The 18,080-nt window shown below is 39.6% G+C and overlaps 1 protein-coding gene across 1 annotated transcript in view; it reads left to right on the forward strand.

Moving 5' to 3' along the window:
* The window catches only part of ptprq (protein tyrosine phosphatase receptor type Q), a gene marked incomplete at its 5' end in the record, with an annotated part of 41,171 nt that overhangs the window by 18,829 nt on the left and 4,262 nt on the right, over nucleotides 1-18,080 (forward strand). Inside the window, 31 exons of the mRNA XM_079257788.1 lie at nucleotides 39-200; nucleotides 332-511; nucleotides 620-727; nucleotides 986-1,267; nucleotides 1,367-1,648; nucleotides 2,054-2,174; nucleotides 2,268-2,422; nucleotides 2,558-2,703; nucleotides 3,920-4,091; nucleotides 5,690-6,010; nucleotides 6,101-6,376; nucleotides 6,481-6,632; nucleotides 6,891-7,032; nucleotides 9,165-9,440; nucleotides 9,568-9,936; nucleotides 10,673-10,782; nucleotides 10,884-11,070; nucleotides 11,160-11,398; nucleotides 11,565-11,634; nucleotides 11,943-12,101; nucleotides 12,300-12,591; nucleotides 12,688-12,761; nucleotides 12,896-12,995; nucleotides 13,146-13,274; nucleotides 15,795-15,839; nucleotides 16,438-16,464; nucleotides 16,648-16,729; nucleotides 17,055-17,145; nucleotides 17,285-17,361; nucleotides 17,479-17,613; nucleotides 17,777-17,902. Coding sequence (XP_079113914.1) covers nucleotides 39-200; nucleotides 332-511; nucleotides 620-727; nucleotides 986-1,267; nucleotides 1,367-1,648; nucleotides 2,054-2,174; nucleotides 2,268-2,422; nucleotides 2,558-2,703; nucleotides 3,920-4,091; nucleotides 5,690-6,010; nucleotides 6,101-6,376; nucleotides 6,481-6,632; nucleotides 6,891-7,032; nucleotides 9,165-9,440; nucleotides 9,568-9,936; nucleotides 10,673-10,782; nucleotides 10,884-11,070; nucleotides 11,160-11,398; nucleotides 11,565-11,634; nucleotides 11,943-12,101; nucleotides 12,300-12,591; nucleotides 12,688-12,761; nucleotides 12,896-12,995; nucleotides 13,146-13,274; nucleotides 15,795-15,839; nucleotides 16,438-16,464; nucleotides 16,648-16,729; nucleotides 17,055-17,145; nucleotides 17,285-17,361; nucleotides 17,479-17,613; nucleotides 17,777-17,902 — 5,087 coding nt within the window. The remainder of the gene's footprint in view (nucleotides 1-38; nucleotides 201-331; nucleotides 512-619; nucleotides 728-985; nucleotides 1,268-1,366; nucleotides 1,649-2,053; nucleotides 2,175-2,267; nucleotides 2,423-2,557; nucleotides 2,704-3,919; nucleotides 4,092-5,689; nucleotides 6,011-6,100; nucleotides 6,377-6,480; nucleotides 6,633-6,890; nucleotides 7,033-9,164; nucleotides 9,441-9,567; nucleotides 9,937-10,672; nucleotides 10,783-10,883; nucleotides 11,071-11,159; nucleotides 11,399-11,564; nucleotides 11,635-11,942; nucleotides 12,102-12,299; nucleotides 12,592-12,687; nucleotides 12,762-12,895; nucleotides 12,996-13,145; nucleotides 13,275-15,794; nucleotides 15,840-16,437; nucleotides 16,465-16,647; nucleotides 16,730-17,054; nucleotides 17,146-17,284; nucleotides 17,362-17,478; nucleotides 17,614-17,776; nucleotides 17,903-18,080) is intronic.

Genomic DNA, 18,080 nt, shown 5'->3' on the forward strand with positions numbered 1-18,080 from the left:
AAATCCTCTGTGTTCATACATCAATATAAACGCTTTAGGTGTAACAGTGAGAGAGGAGGTGATGGACGTTTTGTCTGAGGAGTTGTCTTACTTGGTGTCAGATCTGAGCCCTTTCACCGAGTACACATTCAGAGTCACTGCTTCCACCACTGTGGGAGAAGGTCCTGCTGCAGACATCACAGAGAAGACCAGGGAGCAGGGTGGGTAGTCAAATTACACTTTCCTTAACTTTAAAAATTAACAACATGACACACTAAGGACTTTTAAAAAGTGCATAATTACTGAGAATTTATTAGCCTACAATTACATCTTCAATCCTATATGTCTCTAGTCCCCAGCTCGGTTCTTGAAGTGTCTTATCAAAACATAAGCTCCACTTCCATTCTGCTGAGCTGGGTGCCACCACTGAATCCAAATGGAAGGATCACACATTACACTGTGTATGGTTTCAAACTGCCTGATAATGAAGCCTTAATGTGGGTCTCTAACACCACAAGCATACTAATATCAGGTAGGCACTACTCATCAACAATAAAATGCTGTTTTTTTAAATGAATTTGATTATTTTTACAGAGAAGGTATCACGTTAAATACCCTTTTTTTGTCTTCTACCTCATAGATTTGGAAAAATACACGAGCTATAAGCTGCGTGTAGCTGCATCTACAGCTGTTGGAGAGAGCGCTCTGTCAGAGGAGGATGACATTTTTGTTCACACCTTGGAGGATGGTGAGAGCTGACCACAGATTATATACACGAACAAATACAAAGGTTAAAGCAATTATCTCAGTTTCACTGGTGGATGAAAATGGATTATTACTATAAAAAGCCCTTGAGAGTGTCACGTTGAGCACCATCAAGAATTCATTTTTAAGAATGCCATCTGTTTAGCATTTGCTCTACTGTGTCAAGTTGTCATGTTTTATTGGCGTTGTAGCAAAATGATGTGAACCCTTTTGGCACTTCTGATGCTAATCTCCTTTACAGAGCCCGACTCCCCCCCTGAGAACCTCACGGTGGTAGAAAGCAGCCCCTCCACTGCTACCCTGACCTGGTCTGCTCCAGAGAAAGCTAATGGGTTGATCCAATATTACGAGGTCTTGTACGACAACGAATCCTACTCTGCACTTTTTAACACCACCTTGAACAGAATCACTCTCATCGATCTGAAGCCATTCTCCCATTACAACGTTTCTGTGAGGGCGTACACACGTTATGGATATGGCAACCAAACATCAGACACTTTATACTTGCAATCTGGAGAAGATGGTTTGTTGGAAACTGCACCCACATAAACATTAACAGTGCACCTCAAAGGTTTTAAGATGAATATAAACTATAACAAGTGTTTTTTTATTACATCTCCAGTTCCAGGCAGTCCTCCATACGGCCTCTCCTATGAGTCAGTCAGTCCCAGTGAGGTGAATGTGACTTGGCATCCTCCTCTGCTGCCTAATGGGGTCATAACTCACTACAGCCTTCAGCTCTGGAACTCTACACACTATCTGAACCTCACCTCTCCGACCAACTTCATCCACATCACGCACCTGAGAAAGTACGCACAATACCGCGTCACGGTTCAAGCGCACACTCGAGCGGGGCCAGGAAACCACAGCAGTGAGCCGCTCAACATCACCACACTGGAGGATGGTGAGAGGGGGGGAAGGGAAAAGGGTATGGCTTCTCTTCAGTTCCAGGACGCTGCACAATTACATCACGAGTGGCTAATAAGTTCGAAGGGCATCTGATTAAATCTGACTTTCCTGCAATCCTTTCCTCCTCTGTTACATCTCTCTGTTTCAGCTCATGTTAATGATGTTACATCACAGGTTTTTTATCCCACGTGGTGCCTGTGTCTTTCGTCAGGACTGCGGAACACATTTTTATTACAACTAACAGCGTTTGCTTTTCAGGACAATATTTGGTTTCTCTGTTTGCATCTTCTCCGGGACCATCCGAGTTCTTGATTTTGGCACTTCTAAATAGTTTTGGAGCTTATGTATCATTAGGCCATTTTGTTTTATGTCACCGGAAAGTTTTTCTCCTGCATCTCAGCCCCCGACACACCCCCTCAGGCCCTGCATGCCAAGAAGTTATCAGACTATGAGGTAGAGTTGTCATGGCAACCTCCATTTGAAGCTAACTCAGAGATACTGTACTACATTGTGAGAGTTTGGTGAGTTTGAACTTTTGTTTTTCTTTATGAAAGTTAGAGGTTTAAAATGGAAACGGACACAATGCAACATGAATGGTCACTGCGTTCGTTTAGGAATGAAACGACTGAACTGTGGCAGAATACGACGAGGACATCAGTGATTATTAATGTGGACTCAGAAAGTCGCTACAATGCGTCTGTCTCCAGCTGGACCAGACTGGGAGATGGAGGAGTGCTGATTTACATCAGCTTTTCTACCACTGAAGCAGGTATTAGAAAAATGTTGTGTACGTTTTCGTTGATGACCTTGCTCCTCTCATACTAAATAATCTTTTCCCATTATGATCATTTTTTTCTCAGTTGTCTTTTTGTTTTACATTTTATCTTATTCTCCTAACATTCAGAGCCAACCGACCCGCCACAGAATGTAACTTATGTAAATGTGACTGCTTCCTCTGTGACCTTGATGTGGCATCCTCCAACTGAACCAAATGGGATTATAGTCCACTACACTATTTACCTTGTTCATAACAACACTCTAAGAGAACAGGTGAGACCAAGTTATTGGAATATAAAGATGGCTTCATTATATTAAGCTGCTCATTTCAGTATTTCACAACAAGAATAAATTGTTGACTAGTGAAAATAGTGCTCCTTTAGTTCTATTGCTCCTCCTTGCTTTTCCAATCATTTTAAGGTTTTTTAGCCAAACGTTGTGGGTATATTGTCATTTCTTCAACCTGATAGCCTGTTACTGCAACACCCATACTCTCATACTTTGCCTTACATGAAAAACATCAATGATACAGTAGATGTGACACAGAATTTGTAAATATTTAGGAAGACTCAACTAAAGTCCTCCATTCAACAGTGAATGTTATGATTATAGATCTGTTGTTGTCACACCACGAGATTCTAACGGAGGCATTCAGAAAGGATGCCAGAAAAGGTATTTCACCCTGTAGGTTTTTAAAGGTCATGCAGGTTGTATAAATATAGACAACCCAGTTAAAGCAATATCAGGTGCCAGTCACAGAAAAATAATGAAGTAGTTCTTATACTAACAAACTTTTCCCATGTTCACCACGTTTAATGAAAACAATAATTGTACTTATGCAAGAAAGGCATTGTTTTAATTGTTAGCATCTAACTTTGAAATGAAATAAGCATTATAAAAAATGCATACCTAATTTTTCAGATTTTTAGAGAATTTGGCACCTTTACATAATGTCATGGGCTGCTGCTCAGACACAGTGAAGGAAAGGAGGGAGACAAGTGTCTCTTCACTCATTCAGGAAAGTTACCAAATGCAAAACATAAAAGAGGAGTGAATTATAGACATAGTTTTAAGCAACATTACATGTGGAGCAAATGCAAAATGCACATAAGCATTTTTATTAGGCATGGTTATCACGTGGAACAGCAAACCTGCATGCCTACATGAAGTCCTGCAAGTATCCAGGCTTCTGACCAGTTATGCCCAGCTATGTCTAATTTAAGGTTCAGTCAGTCTTCATGATCTTTATCAGTACAGTACGCTGCAATTTGGTTTCCAATGAAGATGTTCACATATGCAACACACAACCAGGAGAACATTATGTAAACACAGTCATAGTTAGGGAAAGGCAATGGTTTATGGTGTGAGTATAGCCAACTCTATGGGTGTCCTGGTTTCTTAATTCAGTTTGGCAAATTTCATTTATTTTCCATCAATCTGCCTGAATCAGTGTAGGAAAATAAACCTAAACATTCATTTTTCTCCACAGAAAGTTCATGTTTCAGACTTACCAGACCGTGTCTCTCCTGATGCACCCTTCATCTACACACTGACTCAGCTGATCGGGGGCACTAACTACAGTTTATGGATGACTTCAAGCACTATACAGGGTGATGGAAAGGTCCAGTCCAAGCCACTAACACTACTCTTACCTGAGGACGGTCAGTCAGACACACACAAAAACACCAGCATACATATGTCAACATAAATAAGATCAAATCAAAGCATTCACTTACTTAATTTATCGAGTCGCGCTGGAGGGTAAGTCTGCACACTTTTTTCAAATCTCCTCTTACCTTAAAATAAAATTGCATAAAAACTCTGCGATTAAAAGAGTAGCTTTTAGGCTGTTATTGAAAGAAGAAAACTGTCAGTCGGAATAACTGGTTGGCTGATACTGAGCTTTGCAGACAGCCAGTTTTAGTGTGATGGTAAGGGATCAGAAGGAGGTAGAAAAGAGGTAGAAAAAACTGAAACAGCAGAGGAATACAGATTACTGATATGGAGAAAAAAAAAAACAATCTGATAAGCTTTGATAAAGTTCACGCTAATTTGCAAATATGTAGAAATGTTGCTATGACAGCAGAAATTTACATATATGCATTGTTTAGTTTTGTAGTTTTTCTCGTTAAAAACAGTTTCGTAGCTGATCTCTAGGTTTTTATGTGATTTTGGGAAAAATGGTGCAGACAGCCACGACAGACTTTGTCACATTTGATCTATAGTTGTGCTGTCAAAGTGATAAATCGCTATTAATCAGGATTAATCACAATTATGAATTCAACTGCTTGACATCAGTGTTCTTAAAGGGGAATACTAAGCCGATAGAAGTACACAATATTGAGCATGTCTGCATTAAAATGTGTTTTTTAGTGTAATTTAAACAGATTATTAAATCCCAAAAATCAGAATCTGATGGCTATAAACATTAGCAATTAACTACATGTGATTAATTTTGATTAAAAATATACAACTTTTCACTTGGATACGATTAATCACTCGACAGCACTCAACACAGCAATTTTATTAGTTTTGCTTGTGATATGTTCTCTGTCTCTGGATTATTACTGCTCACACTGACCCTTTATCTCTGCCTGTGCCCCAGCTGCTCCGCTATCAGCCAAGCACCGGACCTCCGGGGGAACTTGTCTCTCCCCGCAAAGCCAAGCCCAGCAGGGGCCCACTCTCCTGTGCTCAGACCCACACACACCTGGCTCTTTATAGACACTCATTCATCTTATGGACATCTCAAGTTTAATTTCCCTTTTCCCTCCATCTCCCTTTTTTTCCCCCCTTCCTTCTAATCTGTATGATATGCAGTATTTCCAGAGGGGCTGTGAAGAAGAACAGGATGAGATTTTTATTTTTTTTCCTTCAACTTTCTTCCTTACAATTCCAGATTTTCGGTGTGTAAATTTCTCCATGTGCTTATCAAAATGGTCTTTTGGTTTTGTGCAGGAACGTGGCTGTTCTCTGTCTTTCTGTGGTTATTATGTAATTCTATACTGTTCTACTTGATGTGCTGTTGTTCATATTGTTAATTACACTCATGTTGACAATAATTATGACAGATATTGATCATGACAGCAACTGGTTCCCTGTTCATTTTCACTGAACTGTCAGAGTGAATGTAATTGATGGATGCCCTACTTTGATAACTCTCAATGTCGTAAACTCACATTGGAAGGCTTGCAGTTTAACTCGTCTTGTCAGTGGTGATTAATAAAATTAACACTTTTCTACTTGTCTCTTCCTTCAGTGCCAAGTGACCCGGTCTCAAACTTGACAGCTCAGATCTTCAGCTCTACAGCGATCATCGTGAGCTGGGATCCTCCCACAGAGCCAAATGGTCGTCCCTATTACCTGCTCACCTTACAGGAGGCTGGCATCTTCCCAGACTTGACCACCCAAGGGTCTCCAGCTATCAACAAGACTATCAAGCATTCTACAACCGATAATGTCTTCCTTTTTACGAGGCTCAGGAAGTATTTCCCTTATGTGCTTACTGTTACCCCGGCAACTGGTGCTGGTCCTGCCTACAACCAGACCAGCACAATGTACCTCAGAACAGACGATGACAGTGAGTTAACCACCATGTTCACTCACTTGATTGTTGCAGGTTTTGCATGTATTTTTCCACGAGCATTTTTGTGGTTGTGTTTCTGATTAGTTCCAAGTTCTCCTCCAGTGTTGGTGTCCACCAGGAACATATCTTCATCCTCCATCGCTGTGGTCTGGCAACGCCCTCTAGAGGCCAATGGGGTGATAACAGAATACACCCTCACTCTGTCTGGTCCATGGGGCTCCAACACAACCCAGACTCTCAATACCTCAGTCATTCTGACTAACCTCATCCCATACACAGCTTACAATCTTACCATTATTGCTGCAACACGTAAAGGCGCAGGGCCTTCCCTTCTGCTTCAGCTGCACACTGATGAAGGAGGTTGGTTTTAAAGCAGGCTTCAAATTTGTCAATAATTCCAATGTGATTATATTTTTATCAGCTGTAAAATAATTCCTTTATAACTCCCTTACTGTGTTTTTCAGGCCCCATGTCCCCACCGCATAACTTGACTATATATAACCAGACAGCAGTGTCTGTGTGGCTGACCTGGGAGCCTCCTTCTGAGCCCAATGGAGTGGTGTTAATGTACGGATTCCGGATCCGAGACCTCATCACACACACCGTCACACATCGGGTACCGTTAATTTCACACAGTGAAAGCTGCTTCACAATAACAATAGGATACACACCTACACACACTCCACAGAACCATTCAGTATGAGTACACAAGCGCTAGCTAATTTCACACTCGAGTTACCACTCTGCAGTAACACTTAAACACACATGCACATATCTGTGCTGATACACAGATATTATCTACTCCAGCAGTCAAGACTGGATGATTTAATCTTCTATGTACATTTTATTTGGTTGTGTGTTTGGGCAAATCTAGAATTCCTCCAGTTCGTCGACGTTGGAGTATCTGTCAGGCTTCAGGCCTCATAGCTCCTATGAGATCAGTGTCTACAGTTATACCAAGGTGGGCCATGGGAATCAGTTCAGCAGCCCTGTAACCTTCACAACAAATGAATCAGGTAAAGCACACGCAAGCACACACATTCAGGTTTCTGCTCACAGTTTAGGGTTCAATTACATCAGAACAAGCAGGCTTGCAATAATAAAAACAGTCTAATCCTTAAAAGGTATGAGAACCAAAATTGTGGCCATTTGCAGTGATGTAACATGCAAACTTTTGATGCCGTGGCAAAAATTAGACACGAGTTTGTGAATGGAAGGCAGTCAACATAGAGGACTGACTGCAGTGTCCAGCAGGATTATTGCAAGAATCAGTGAGTGAAATGAAAAGATTCTTGGGTGTTCTGGGAAGCCTTCAATAACATCTTTGAGACTTATACAATATGAAAAACAAAGCTCTGTTCATAAGTTTAGTCTTGTATAATTACTCATTTAATCATAGCGTTGATCATATTTTTATAAAGCTATTTCGGTCAACACATCTATTTAAATTTACTTTATTACAGCATTATTAAAGAATATTATACAAGCAATGAAGTTTGAAAAAGAGCTTATTCTTATTGCAAGCACAAAATCTTTATCTGGCAGGGAAAAGAAAAGCTTTAAATATGATTTGTAGTGCTGAGTAAACAAACAAAAAGACCAGTGATCAACCAGTCAAAACCAGTGCTGCTATTGCAATCTACTAGATGGAGTGTAGCTCTGATTTTAACCTCATCCTATTGCTGTCCTTATTTCACTCACTTATCCTCATATGATATTGGCTCTATTGAACAAACACATTTATTTTCACCATTTATGATTAACTTGGAAAACAGATTCATATTTCATAACAAGATTCAATTTAACTCTCCTTGATCAAATTCATGAGTTACCTAAAGATATTTGCAGAGCTAAAAATAAACATGAAAGTACACAATGTTAATGCAAATTACATAAAACAATTAAAAATACAAAACATTCCTGTAACAAAGGCAAGCTGCAAATAATAAATAATAATATAGGGATAAATGTCAGATTTATTTAGATTCAAATGTTAATAAACTTGATGAACTACCAATCAGAATTAGGGTGAACCTGTGGTTGCTAATGAAACTTCAGTGGTGGCCCTGAGGCCCACCCCAAATTTCCTATTAAATGTTGAAAAACACATACATAAAAAAAAATAAAAAAAAAGATTCTCACGCTTTGCAGCATCTTTTGCCACCTTCTGTCTGAAAAAGTCCCTTTTAGCCCCTGTAGCTTCACTGTCCACCTGTCAAAACCCCCAATCATCTACGGTCAACTGATTGGTCAAAAACATGGAAAGTAGCGCAGCTGCTCATCATGTGTTTGTGCCAAACCACAAGCTAATGAGCAGCTGAGTTGGCATTAAGCAAATCTCTTTCATGGTGAGAAACCTAAGCCAATAGTACCCAACATTACATTAACAGTGCATGCATGTCCAACTGGAAATGTTTTTTTCAAGCCTTTTTTAGATAAATGGGATTATTGTCATGTTGCAGTCAGTCACTACCCTTGTAAGGTAAAACAATTAAAAGCTCAAAGAACTATACAACACAATACATATACATCTAGCTTGGAGGAGCCTTTGAGTTTTGTTTGTTTGTGATTTGAAGAACACAATAATTCATCTCAGCAACAGCTTTTTACCATGTACTATGCTAAAAAGCAGATGATTAGAGATATGAAGTAATGATAAAAACATGAAAAAATTGGAATAAATATAGTTTTACTCTCTCATTTCATATTCACTGAGAGCCTTCTTATTTTAACCCATAAAGACTCAAACCATGATAAAATTATCAGATTAGTCCATTTTTTTAATGAGGTCTTCACTTATCCCTTTTAACAAAATGTAATATAAAAAAATTAGGGATATTTATCGTTTATTATCATGTGATGGTTTAAAAATGTATAATAGTGTAATCTTGTGGTTTCTGGTGTCCATTGAGGGACAGAACACAAAAATCTGATCATGTTCCACAGGATTTTGAGCCAAGTTTGTACCATAAAGTGATGCCAATGTCTCAGAAACTGCGCATATCATATATGTCATGCTGTGTTCTTATGGGTACATGTTCAGTGTTCCAGCATTTTTATTTTTTAGCTTGTCCTGTGTGAAGAGCATTAAATGAATCAGCAAAAATAAATATTCCTAAAATACCCCTGATTCTATCTTTGTTTGCAGTGGCTGATGCTGTAGGTAACCTGTCTTGCTCTGGAGTGAGCTGGGATTCAATTCAGTTGTCTTGGGAAATTCCTGCCAACCCAAATGGACAAATCCTCTTTTTTGAGGTAGTAGTAAAGGGAGACCAGCAAATCAACACACATGAAGTCCACACATCAGAGTACGAATTAACTGGACTGTCACCAGACCAGGAGTACGAGCTCACTGTAGCTGCAGTCAACTCTGCAGGGCCAGGAGACAGAGTTAACTGCACTGCTTCCACCCTCTCCGAATCAGGTAGTCAGATTTTTTCTAACTGTATTAAGTATTTTGCACATTCACAGCACAACTGATTTCTTCAATCTAGCGCCTAAATGTCCCTTAACTGAATCAAATGGTTGATTAAAACTTTGTCTCATAACAGCTCCAGCTGCCCCACGCTTCCTCACCATCTCCCAGGTCACCCCTAGCAATGTGACACTTGAGTGGGCTCCACCGCACTCTATTCCAGGCTTGCTGAAAGAGTACCACATCGTTGCACAGCTGCTTTCGGCTGTTTGCGAACCAAACATACCAACTACAGCTCAGCCAAACCCAGAGGACGATCTGGTCCCAGACTGTGTGGACAACAATTTCACAGTGTCAGTGAATGCCTCAGATAGTGCTGAAGAAAGCAGCATCACTCTGCAGTCCCTGGCGAAATACAGATACTACCGATTCAAAGTAGCTGCAGTGACCAACGCTGGAACTGGGGAATATACACTCTGGAGTTATACACGCACCCTGGCTGGAAGTAGGAATATCATTGTGATGACATGACCTTTCTGTGTTGCCAGTGGAGGGCTGGCAGTTAGTCAGGGCCTCAGGAGTAGACAAATGAGTCAGCCATTTGGTCCCAGACACACAAGTTAAATTTCAGAGCTTTGAAATGAATTTTTATTAGAAAATAAAATAAACACAAATATAGTAATTAGATTTACCTTGTTGTAGTTTTATCAGATAAGACCAAAAGTCTTCAGGGGCCGTTGGATAATAGAAATGGCTTAATTCCAAGTACTGTAGTAAAGTAATTGTCCTGCAAAGTCACATACCGAGCTATTTTAGACACCACATGACAACACCGACTGTAAGTCAAGAGCAGTGTAAACATGTATGAAGCATTCAATGCATCTTTGTTAAAAACTTACTTGTGCAACAACAACCTAATGCCTTAAAGTAGCATTTAAAACCTTTGAAATTTTGACTAAATGGCTTCCTAATAGCTGACACTTTTACATTATCCCACCTACATTACCATAATCATTTTACTATCTAATATATATTGGAAAAAATTAAATAACTGACCTTTCGTGATAGTGCTAATGCATGCAGGGAGGTCTTCAGTGTGATAATTCACTATCTGGAGGAATGAATGACCTTATTTTGTTTGATTTTCTTTTATCTTGTGTGATTAATGTGTCTGCCAGACCTGATTTGAACCGCAGCATTTCACTTTAATAGCCCACTTTTTGCTCATCTCTTCTATTCAGACCCTGATGCTCCACCTCGTAACCTAAAAGTGACCCCCACCTCCACCAGCCTTCGCATTACATGGGAGGCTCCAGAAGTTCTCTCAGGACCAACATCCTATCTTGTGCAGGTTACCTTATCATATATATATATATATATATATATATATATATATATATATATAAAATCTAATAATGTATCTAAAATGTTTAAACTCTCCTGTCATCCCAGGTGGATGGTCCTGGTGTCAACTTCTCAATGGTCCGTGCCCCAGGAGAGCTGATGACTGTCATTGTGACTAACTTGACAGCTTTTGCCCATTACACTGTGACTATAACTGCCTTCACTGAGTCATTAGAACTTGCTGGCATTGATGGGAAGGCCATCGGACCAATTCACTTTCAGACACTAGAGGAGGGTAAGCTTACATTCTGTATTTCCTGTAACAAACTGCCGTCCACCAGCTTATTACTTTGCTCTTGTACCCATTACTTTTTTTGCCCCCAGAGCCAAAAGACCCTCCCAAGAATGTGACAGTCTCAGTTATCCCAGAGGAAGTGAACTCTGTGAGGGTGAGCTTCAATCCCCCAGAGGAGCCTAATGGAAACATCACCTCCTACATTGTGTATGTGTTTGAGAATAATCAGCTGGTCAAGAACGTGAGCCTCAGCATCACCCCTGGAGAACATAACACACTAGTTGCTGTCATAAAAGGCCTTAAAGGAGGGCACACCTACAATGTACAGGTAAAAAGCTTGTGCACATTGCACAAACATACACCTGGAGATACAGTACGCAGCCATGTCTTCTATGCTTCCAAATATATTTCGTAAAAGTTTGCCAATTAATTTCTTTCCATGCTTATTCTCTGTCGGCCCTGTCTTCACTAATTCGTTGTACTTCTGTTTGCAGATTTCAGCAAGGAACGGGGCGGGCAGGAGCCCACTCAGTCCACATGTCCAGATAACTACAGGGATCAAAGGTACAGCCCCCTCTCTCGTCTGTTCTCTGCAATACTTTACAGACTTTCTTTCCTTCTTGTTGCAGCAGTGCAGAAAAATCATGAGACAGAAATTTCAGTTCCACTGCATGCAGAAATGTTCTTGCATAACAAGTGCAACTCAGATTTATAATTAGATGCTTTTTGACGATGTGAAAGGGCAATTTTAATGATTTTATATTTAGTCTGGAAACTGAAAACTCATCTTCACACAAACTTTCCACTCACCTGTAAATTGTGTTTCTGTTTGTGCCCCTGTATCGGCGTACTCCTCTTTGCACATGTTTCAGCCCCGTCCAAACCAACCCAGAGACCCCAGGCAGTGCTGGGCCACGGAGGGGTTGCCATGGTAACCCACAGGAGTATCACCATCTGCATGCCTGCTTGTTTCTATAGTGACGACAACGGGCCAATTGCAAAAATCCAGGTCATCGTGGCCGAGTCAGGGGGTATGACAGCTATCACTTGTTAAATAAACACGCTTGTGTTTTAGCTTTTTCTGGGTTGTAAGTCTATCATATAATGATGTTTTACAGTCCATCATTCTGTTCTGAGCTTACAAAACATTAAATTTCAGCAAAAGTCAAAGGGCTTAAGACCAACAGAAGTATGACTCAGTTTCATTTCCAATTTTTATCTTGTGATAGTGAGGGACAATGAAAATCTGACCAACTGGAGGACTGCGTTTTACTATCGTCCTGCCCCTTACCTGACTGACACTGGATTCCATAACCCACCTTGCCCTTTGAGGGGCGAGTCAGTATGTATGAATACAAACATCAGGAGTGGTCACGATGTGTCTAGAAACGGCCCATTACTGTTGAGGCAAAACCACACCACAGAAGGGACCTATGTGATCGGAGCAAATGATTCCTGCATGGGGCTGAACAACACTGATCATTTCTGCAATGGACCTCTAAAACCCAACACTGTTTATGTGTGAGTGCACATACGCACATTCTGAAACAAGCAGCTTTCTTTAAAAGTGTTTTTTTATATTAACAAAATGTTGAAGCTTTGCTGTTGTGTTAACAGGTTTAAGTTCAGAGCCACTAACATAAATGGCCAATACACAGACTCTGATTACTCAGAGCACATCCGAACTGCAGGTACACACGACATGGAATAATCCCTCATATGTAAACCTTAAAATGGACTCAGTATGTGCTGTAAATTATATAACTCTTGGTTTCATCTAGCTAAATGTTAATCATGTTGTCTCTGTATTTTTTTTTCTCGGCAGCGGATGGTCTTTTAACCAGAGAAGAACAGATCATCCTAGGTGTTCTGCTCTCATTCTTCTTGGCTGTGTTACTCATCATCATCATCTGTGTTTCTGTCAAGTAAGATGGCAATACACTCATTCATGTAACAATATTAGTGTTGAAATAGCTATAATTTGTCAAGTTCAAACTTGTTAAAATATGACAAGCTAAATCAGTTTATTTAATTTCAATCCAGTAATCAGTCAACTTATCAACTGTTGTTGTCAGGATCCATCAGCGTAAGAAGGAGGGTGGGACTTATTCACCCAGGGAGGCAGAGATCATAGAAACCAAGTTTAAGCTGGATCAGCTAATTGCCGTTGCAGACATGGAGCTGAAACAAGAAAAACTCAATCGGTAAGTCAGTGTTTCTTACCGTCTAACAGCATTGCTTTACCAAATATAACACACATTTTGCCAGCTTAAAAGTGGTGTGTGCTACATGACTGCAGGCTTGATTTAGTTGCTCCAGACATGATTTTAGATCTGTGTCAACAAGCCAAAAATCTTTCTGTTGCAGCCAGTTCGTTGTGTGTGCCTGTCTGTACTAAATTGTCTAGTGCTGTAGAGTTTGTGTAAAAAATAGAAGCAGCAACTACAAAACCAAACACTACACCATTGGAGCTTTGTAATTTGTCCTCAGTTCTCTGTCAAACAGACAAGTCATATTGTTGGCTCTTTTTATTCTTTTTTTAAACCATCTTCTCCTACCTGGCTTTTTACTTTTTCTTCTTTGGCACAACAGCAGTTCGTGCTTTAAATTTATTGAGGGCAAAATAGAGTCCGTGAAATTTAACAATGGTTCACAGGACATAGAAAACAAAGGAGTGAGGGATTTGCACCCCAGTTAAAATTTCTGTTTTTGTTAACTGCAAAGCAAACAAAAGATTGTCTCTTGGTTTCCAAAGAAAATTTAAATTTAAATTTAAAACGAAAGATGTCAATCCTCCTTAAAATCTTAAGTAAGATTGATTTTCTTTTGTTTAAGGTTTCAAAATAAAAAAAGCTAAAGCATTTCTGAAGGACAAGTCTGAAAACTTCTCACGTCTATAACTCAGGAACACTCTTTTCAGCATGTATGAAAGCCCTTAAATCATTTTTGTAGCCGTTCTTTTCACAAAGCCCTTTGATTCTGGTTTGGAGGATTTTTCTCACATTCTTCCTTCAAAAGGCTTCTGCTGTAGTCCTTTGTGATTTGTTGGCTGCTTTGCATGTGCTTGCTTTTGATAGTCATTCACAGATTTTAGTATATGCTTGGGTCAGAAATCACAAGGGTCATGGAAAAAGCTTTCTATCTGAAGTAGAACCACTATGAATAGTAATGTAGTACCACTGTGAATTTTTAGAAGTGTGTGTAGGATCGTTATCGTTTTGTGGAATCTATCCTTCACTCATCTTAAGCTATTTTTTTCCTCTGCAGTTTTTACTTCCAGAAATTTTTGAAACTCATATCCTTGTCTCTACCAGAGCAATCTTCTCTGGTTTTTAAAGATCTCTCTTTATTCTCACCAGTAACAGAATCTCACTAACACTGTGCATGCTCCATCAAATATGTAAATATAAAACACTGATGTATCAGCGGTTGTGTCTGTCATTGGGTAGAGCATGAGGTAAAGTTTGTTAAATTGTACATTGTGTTGGATAAGTACTTTATTACCATTAATTACAGGCTTTTCAAGCATCCATTGAGTATACAAAGTTTTCCAGACAATCTCCCCCCCAAGTACTCCTATTAAAAGATAATTGTCCCTTATCTTTATAAGAAAAAATAATGTAAGCACTTGACTCTGCCTAATTAGACTTTCAATATGACATTGCTTCGTGTGCAGTGACTGTTCACTCACTTCTGATAAAGGAGGCAGCTCCTCGGGATAATTTGCCCTCCTCTCCTTTCAGCTGTCAAACACTCATGAGAGCAAAGATGTGAACTAAAGTATGCATGTCGATTAAGTTAAAGTTATGGTCATTTGGCCAGCATCTCTTGTCCCTTCTTCTACTTTATGAGCAGATAAGCCAGTGTTAAGCTACACTGGTTTAAAACACAAAATGTTACACAATAAAGAATCAAAAGTAGAGGCACATTTACATTTTCACTCATTTCAGTTCATCCATACAGTGACTCAGCTAATGTCATTATGTTGAATTTCTACCTATGGTTTTGCAATGCGATAAAGTTCATCAACCATGTGCACCTTGCATAGGTTATCATGTAGCGACACGTTGATGATATATTTAGCATATTCAATTCAGCTTTATTTGTATAGCACCACTTCACAACAATGTTGTCACAGGGCACTTTAGCCCCTATTGTTGATTTTCTTGCTATAAAGAAGAGACCATTGACTCAATATAAGACCACTGGATCTAACCTTCCTGTTAAAGGGATTTAGAGCTATGCATAGTTAGAGATTGCAAGTTTGCAAGTTTAAATAAGTATGCATCACCATGACAATAATGTCATGTGGAAACCTGCGTACAGTCACCGCATATGTTGCCATCAATATATTTTTTTTAACCTAAGCATAAGATTATTGTTGCGACAACTCTATCTCAGGAGAAAGGGCAGCAACCGGAAGGTTCATTCAGGCAAGACACTGAATGAATAGGTGAATGTCACATGCGGTGCAAAGCGCTTTGAGAAATCAACATGACTGGAAAAGTGCTGTATAAATAGAGTCCATTACTGTGTTTCAGACATGGAAGATTAGAGTGGAGCAGAATCTTTTCTTAAATATGAAAGCATGATGAGATCTATTTGAACACCACCTGTCTAACACAGCCTTTCTTGTCACTTGTCAACTTTTCTTCCATGCAGGCATTTGCATTCACTCGCTTGGGCTTTTGTTTTTCTCTCACTGAGCACTTTTCTCTCACCAGGTATTCTTCCTTCTTCTTTAGGCGGAAAGAGATTTATGTCATCCAGTAAGTTGGAAGTTTAGCTTTGTGTGGCACATTGTTTTTGTGTGTTTTTGGCTTTTTTTTTTTTTTTTTTTACTCTACCTTTCATTCATTCCTACTGTATGTGTGAGTTTTTATCATGATACCTACGAAGGTGAAAGCTGACAGTTGAATGAATCAGTGAAATTAGTTTTACAAAGAGCTCATTTTCTTTTATCATTTATGTGGATTATAGAGCTTTGCTGGCACTTCTCTGTTTAAGACCTTTTAAATTTGTTACATAATCTCAAATTTCTTGGAAGACAGAGCACATTAACGCTAAGCTTTATCAGTAGCTGGGGATCTGCTTAGCTTCATGTCACAGCACTCTAAAGAAATACCTTCCACAGGGGAATAGTTACATTAGCTACATACTTTTGACACTAGGTATCTTCAAATATTCTGTTAGAATGAAGCATTAAAGTCTGCGGTGGTGTTTAATTAAAGTGGATTTGATTGCAAAATTACTCAAAGCCCACTTTTCTAAACACACCATGAATCAGTTGAGTTGTCACAAATACCAATGCCAAAATGTGGGCTGTGATTACTGCCTGCATTTATTTTGCTGTCTATTCCTGTTTAGGCTGCTCAGTTACAGGAAGTCACTCAAGTAAGTAAGCCTCTGCACACTATGTGAATATCCACACCATGGAAATTGGTGTGTTCTGTAGCGCTCAGTACCAAATATAACCAAGAATATGTTTATAGATAGCAGGACATTGTTGTAGATGTTTTTCAGTACATTTCTCTGAGTCTCACACCCAGTGTATTTCTCATCTGCCATCACTGTCAGGCCTGTCAACAAAAAGTCTTTTCTGCAACACGTAGAGGATCTGTGTGCCAGTGACAACGCCAAGTTCCTGGAGGAGTTTGCAGTAAGCATTTGCTTCCAACTTGGACCTATATTTATCAAAAAATATGAAAATGTAATACATAAATAACAGTTAAATTAGATGATGTTACCCACTGTGAAAAGGTGGCGGGCTCGCTTCTGTAACAAGATGATTGACGGCCTCTAAAGCTCTCTCCATCATATTGTTTGTGCAGAAAATAGCAAAAAAACAAACTGAATTGATTTTTAACCTTGGCAGTAGGAGCCCAGTTAATTTTACTTTAAACAGTTATAAATAGTGGCTCTGGCCTTTGACGTCTGTTTGTGTGTTTCTGTGAATACTAATATGTTACATTTTATTCCTCCAGGAGCTCCCAAAGCTGCTGCCAGACTTGGCAACTTCAGATGCTGACCTGCCTTGGAACAAATCCAAGAATCGCTTCCCCAACATCAAACCTTGTATGCAGCTTGACTGAAAAATAGCCTTTTACAGCAACAGCACGTGCAATATTTCAGCATCTTTTTCTGTGATGTTGCTCTCATAGAAACTGTTTGAAGCTGCATTTCACACACTTACGTTTTTACCGCCCTCTTCTAGACAATAACAATCGAGTGAAACTACTTTCAGAACCAGGCACTGCGGGCTCAGACTACATCAATGCCAGCTTTGTTTCAGTGAGTAGCTGCTCCTTAAAGGGGTTTATAAACTCTTCTTTTTCTTAGACAGGCAGATCACTAGATCTGAAGTTAAGTTTGTAACCAAGCATCCCTGTCTTTATTCTGTTTTTATAGGGTTACTTGTGTCCCAACGAGTTTATTGCCACCCAGGGTCCTCTGCCTGGGACAGTGGCTGACTTTTGGAGAATGATCTGGGAAACAGGAACCCGTACCATCGCCATGCTCACACAGTGTTATGAGAAAGGCAGAGTGCGTCATGAGAAAATTAACAACATTATGAAACACCAGTCATATTAACATTCAGAGTGCATGCTCTGTTTTGGGCTACATTCCCAGGAGGGTTATACCTGCTGTGAGCAACCTTGTGCATACTCATATGTTTGTCTGTGTTTGCTTGTTCATGACATTGCAGATACGGTGTCATAAGTATTGGCCTGAGGACAACAAGCCAATGACAGTGTTTAGTGACATTCTCATCTCTAAAGTATCAGAGGAAGTCCTTCCTGACTGGACTGTCAGGACCCTGAAAGTGGAAAAGGTGCTTAGAAATAGACACACAAAAAGCACATAGTCACTGAGTATAACACTTGAACTGTAGCAGCGTAGCAGTGCACACAGTAACATTTTATTGCTAGTCCTCAAAAATCCTTTTTTGAAGGATTTTTATCCTTTGCTTTTACCAGGGCATGGATTTGAATTTTTTCTTAAGTTTCATC

The sequence above is a fragment of the Telmatherina bonti genome (assembly GCF_933228915.1).
Source record: "Telmatherina bonti genome assembly, chromosome: 2".
NCBI classification, from domain to species: Eukaryota; Metazoa; Chordata; class Actinopteri; order Atheriniformes; family Telmatherinidae; genus Telmatherina; species Telmatherina bonti.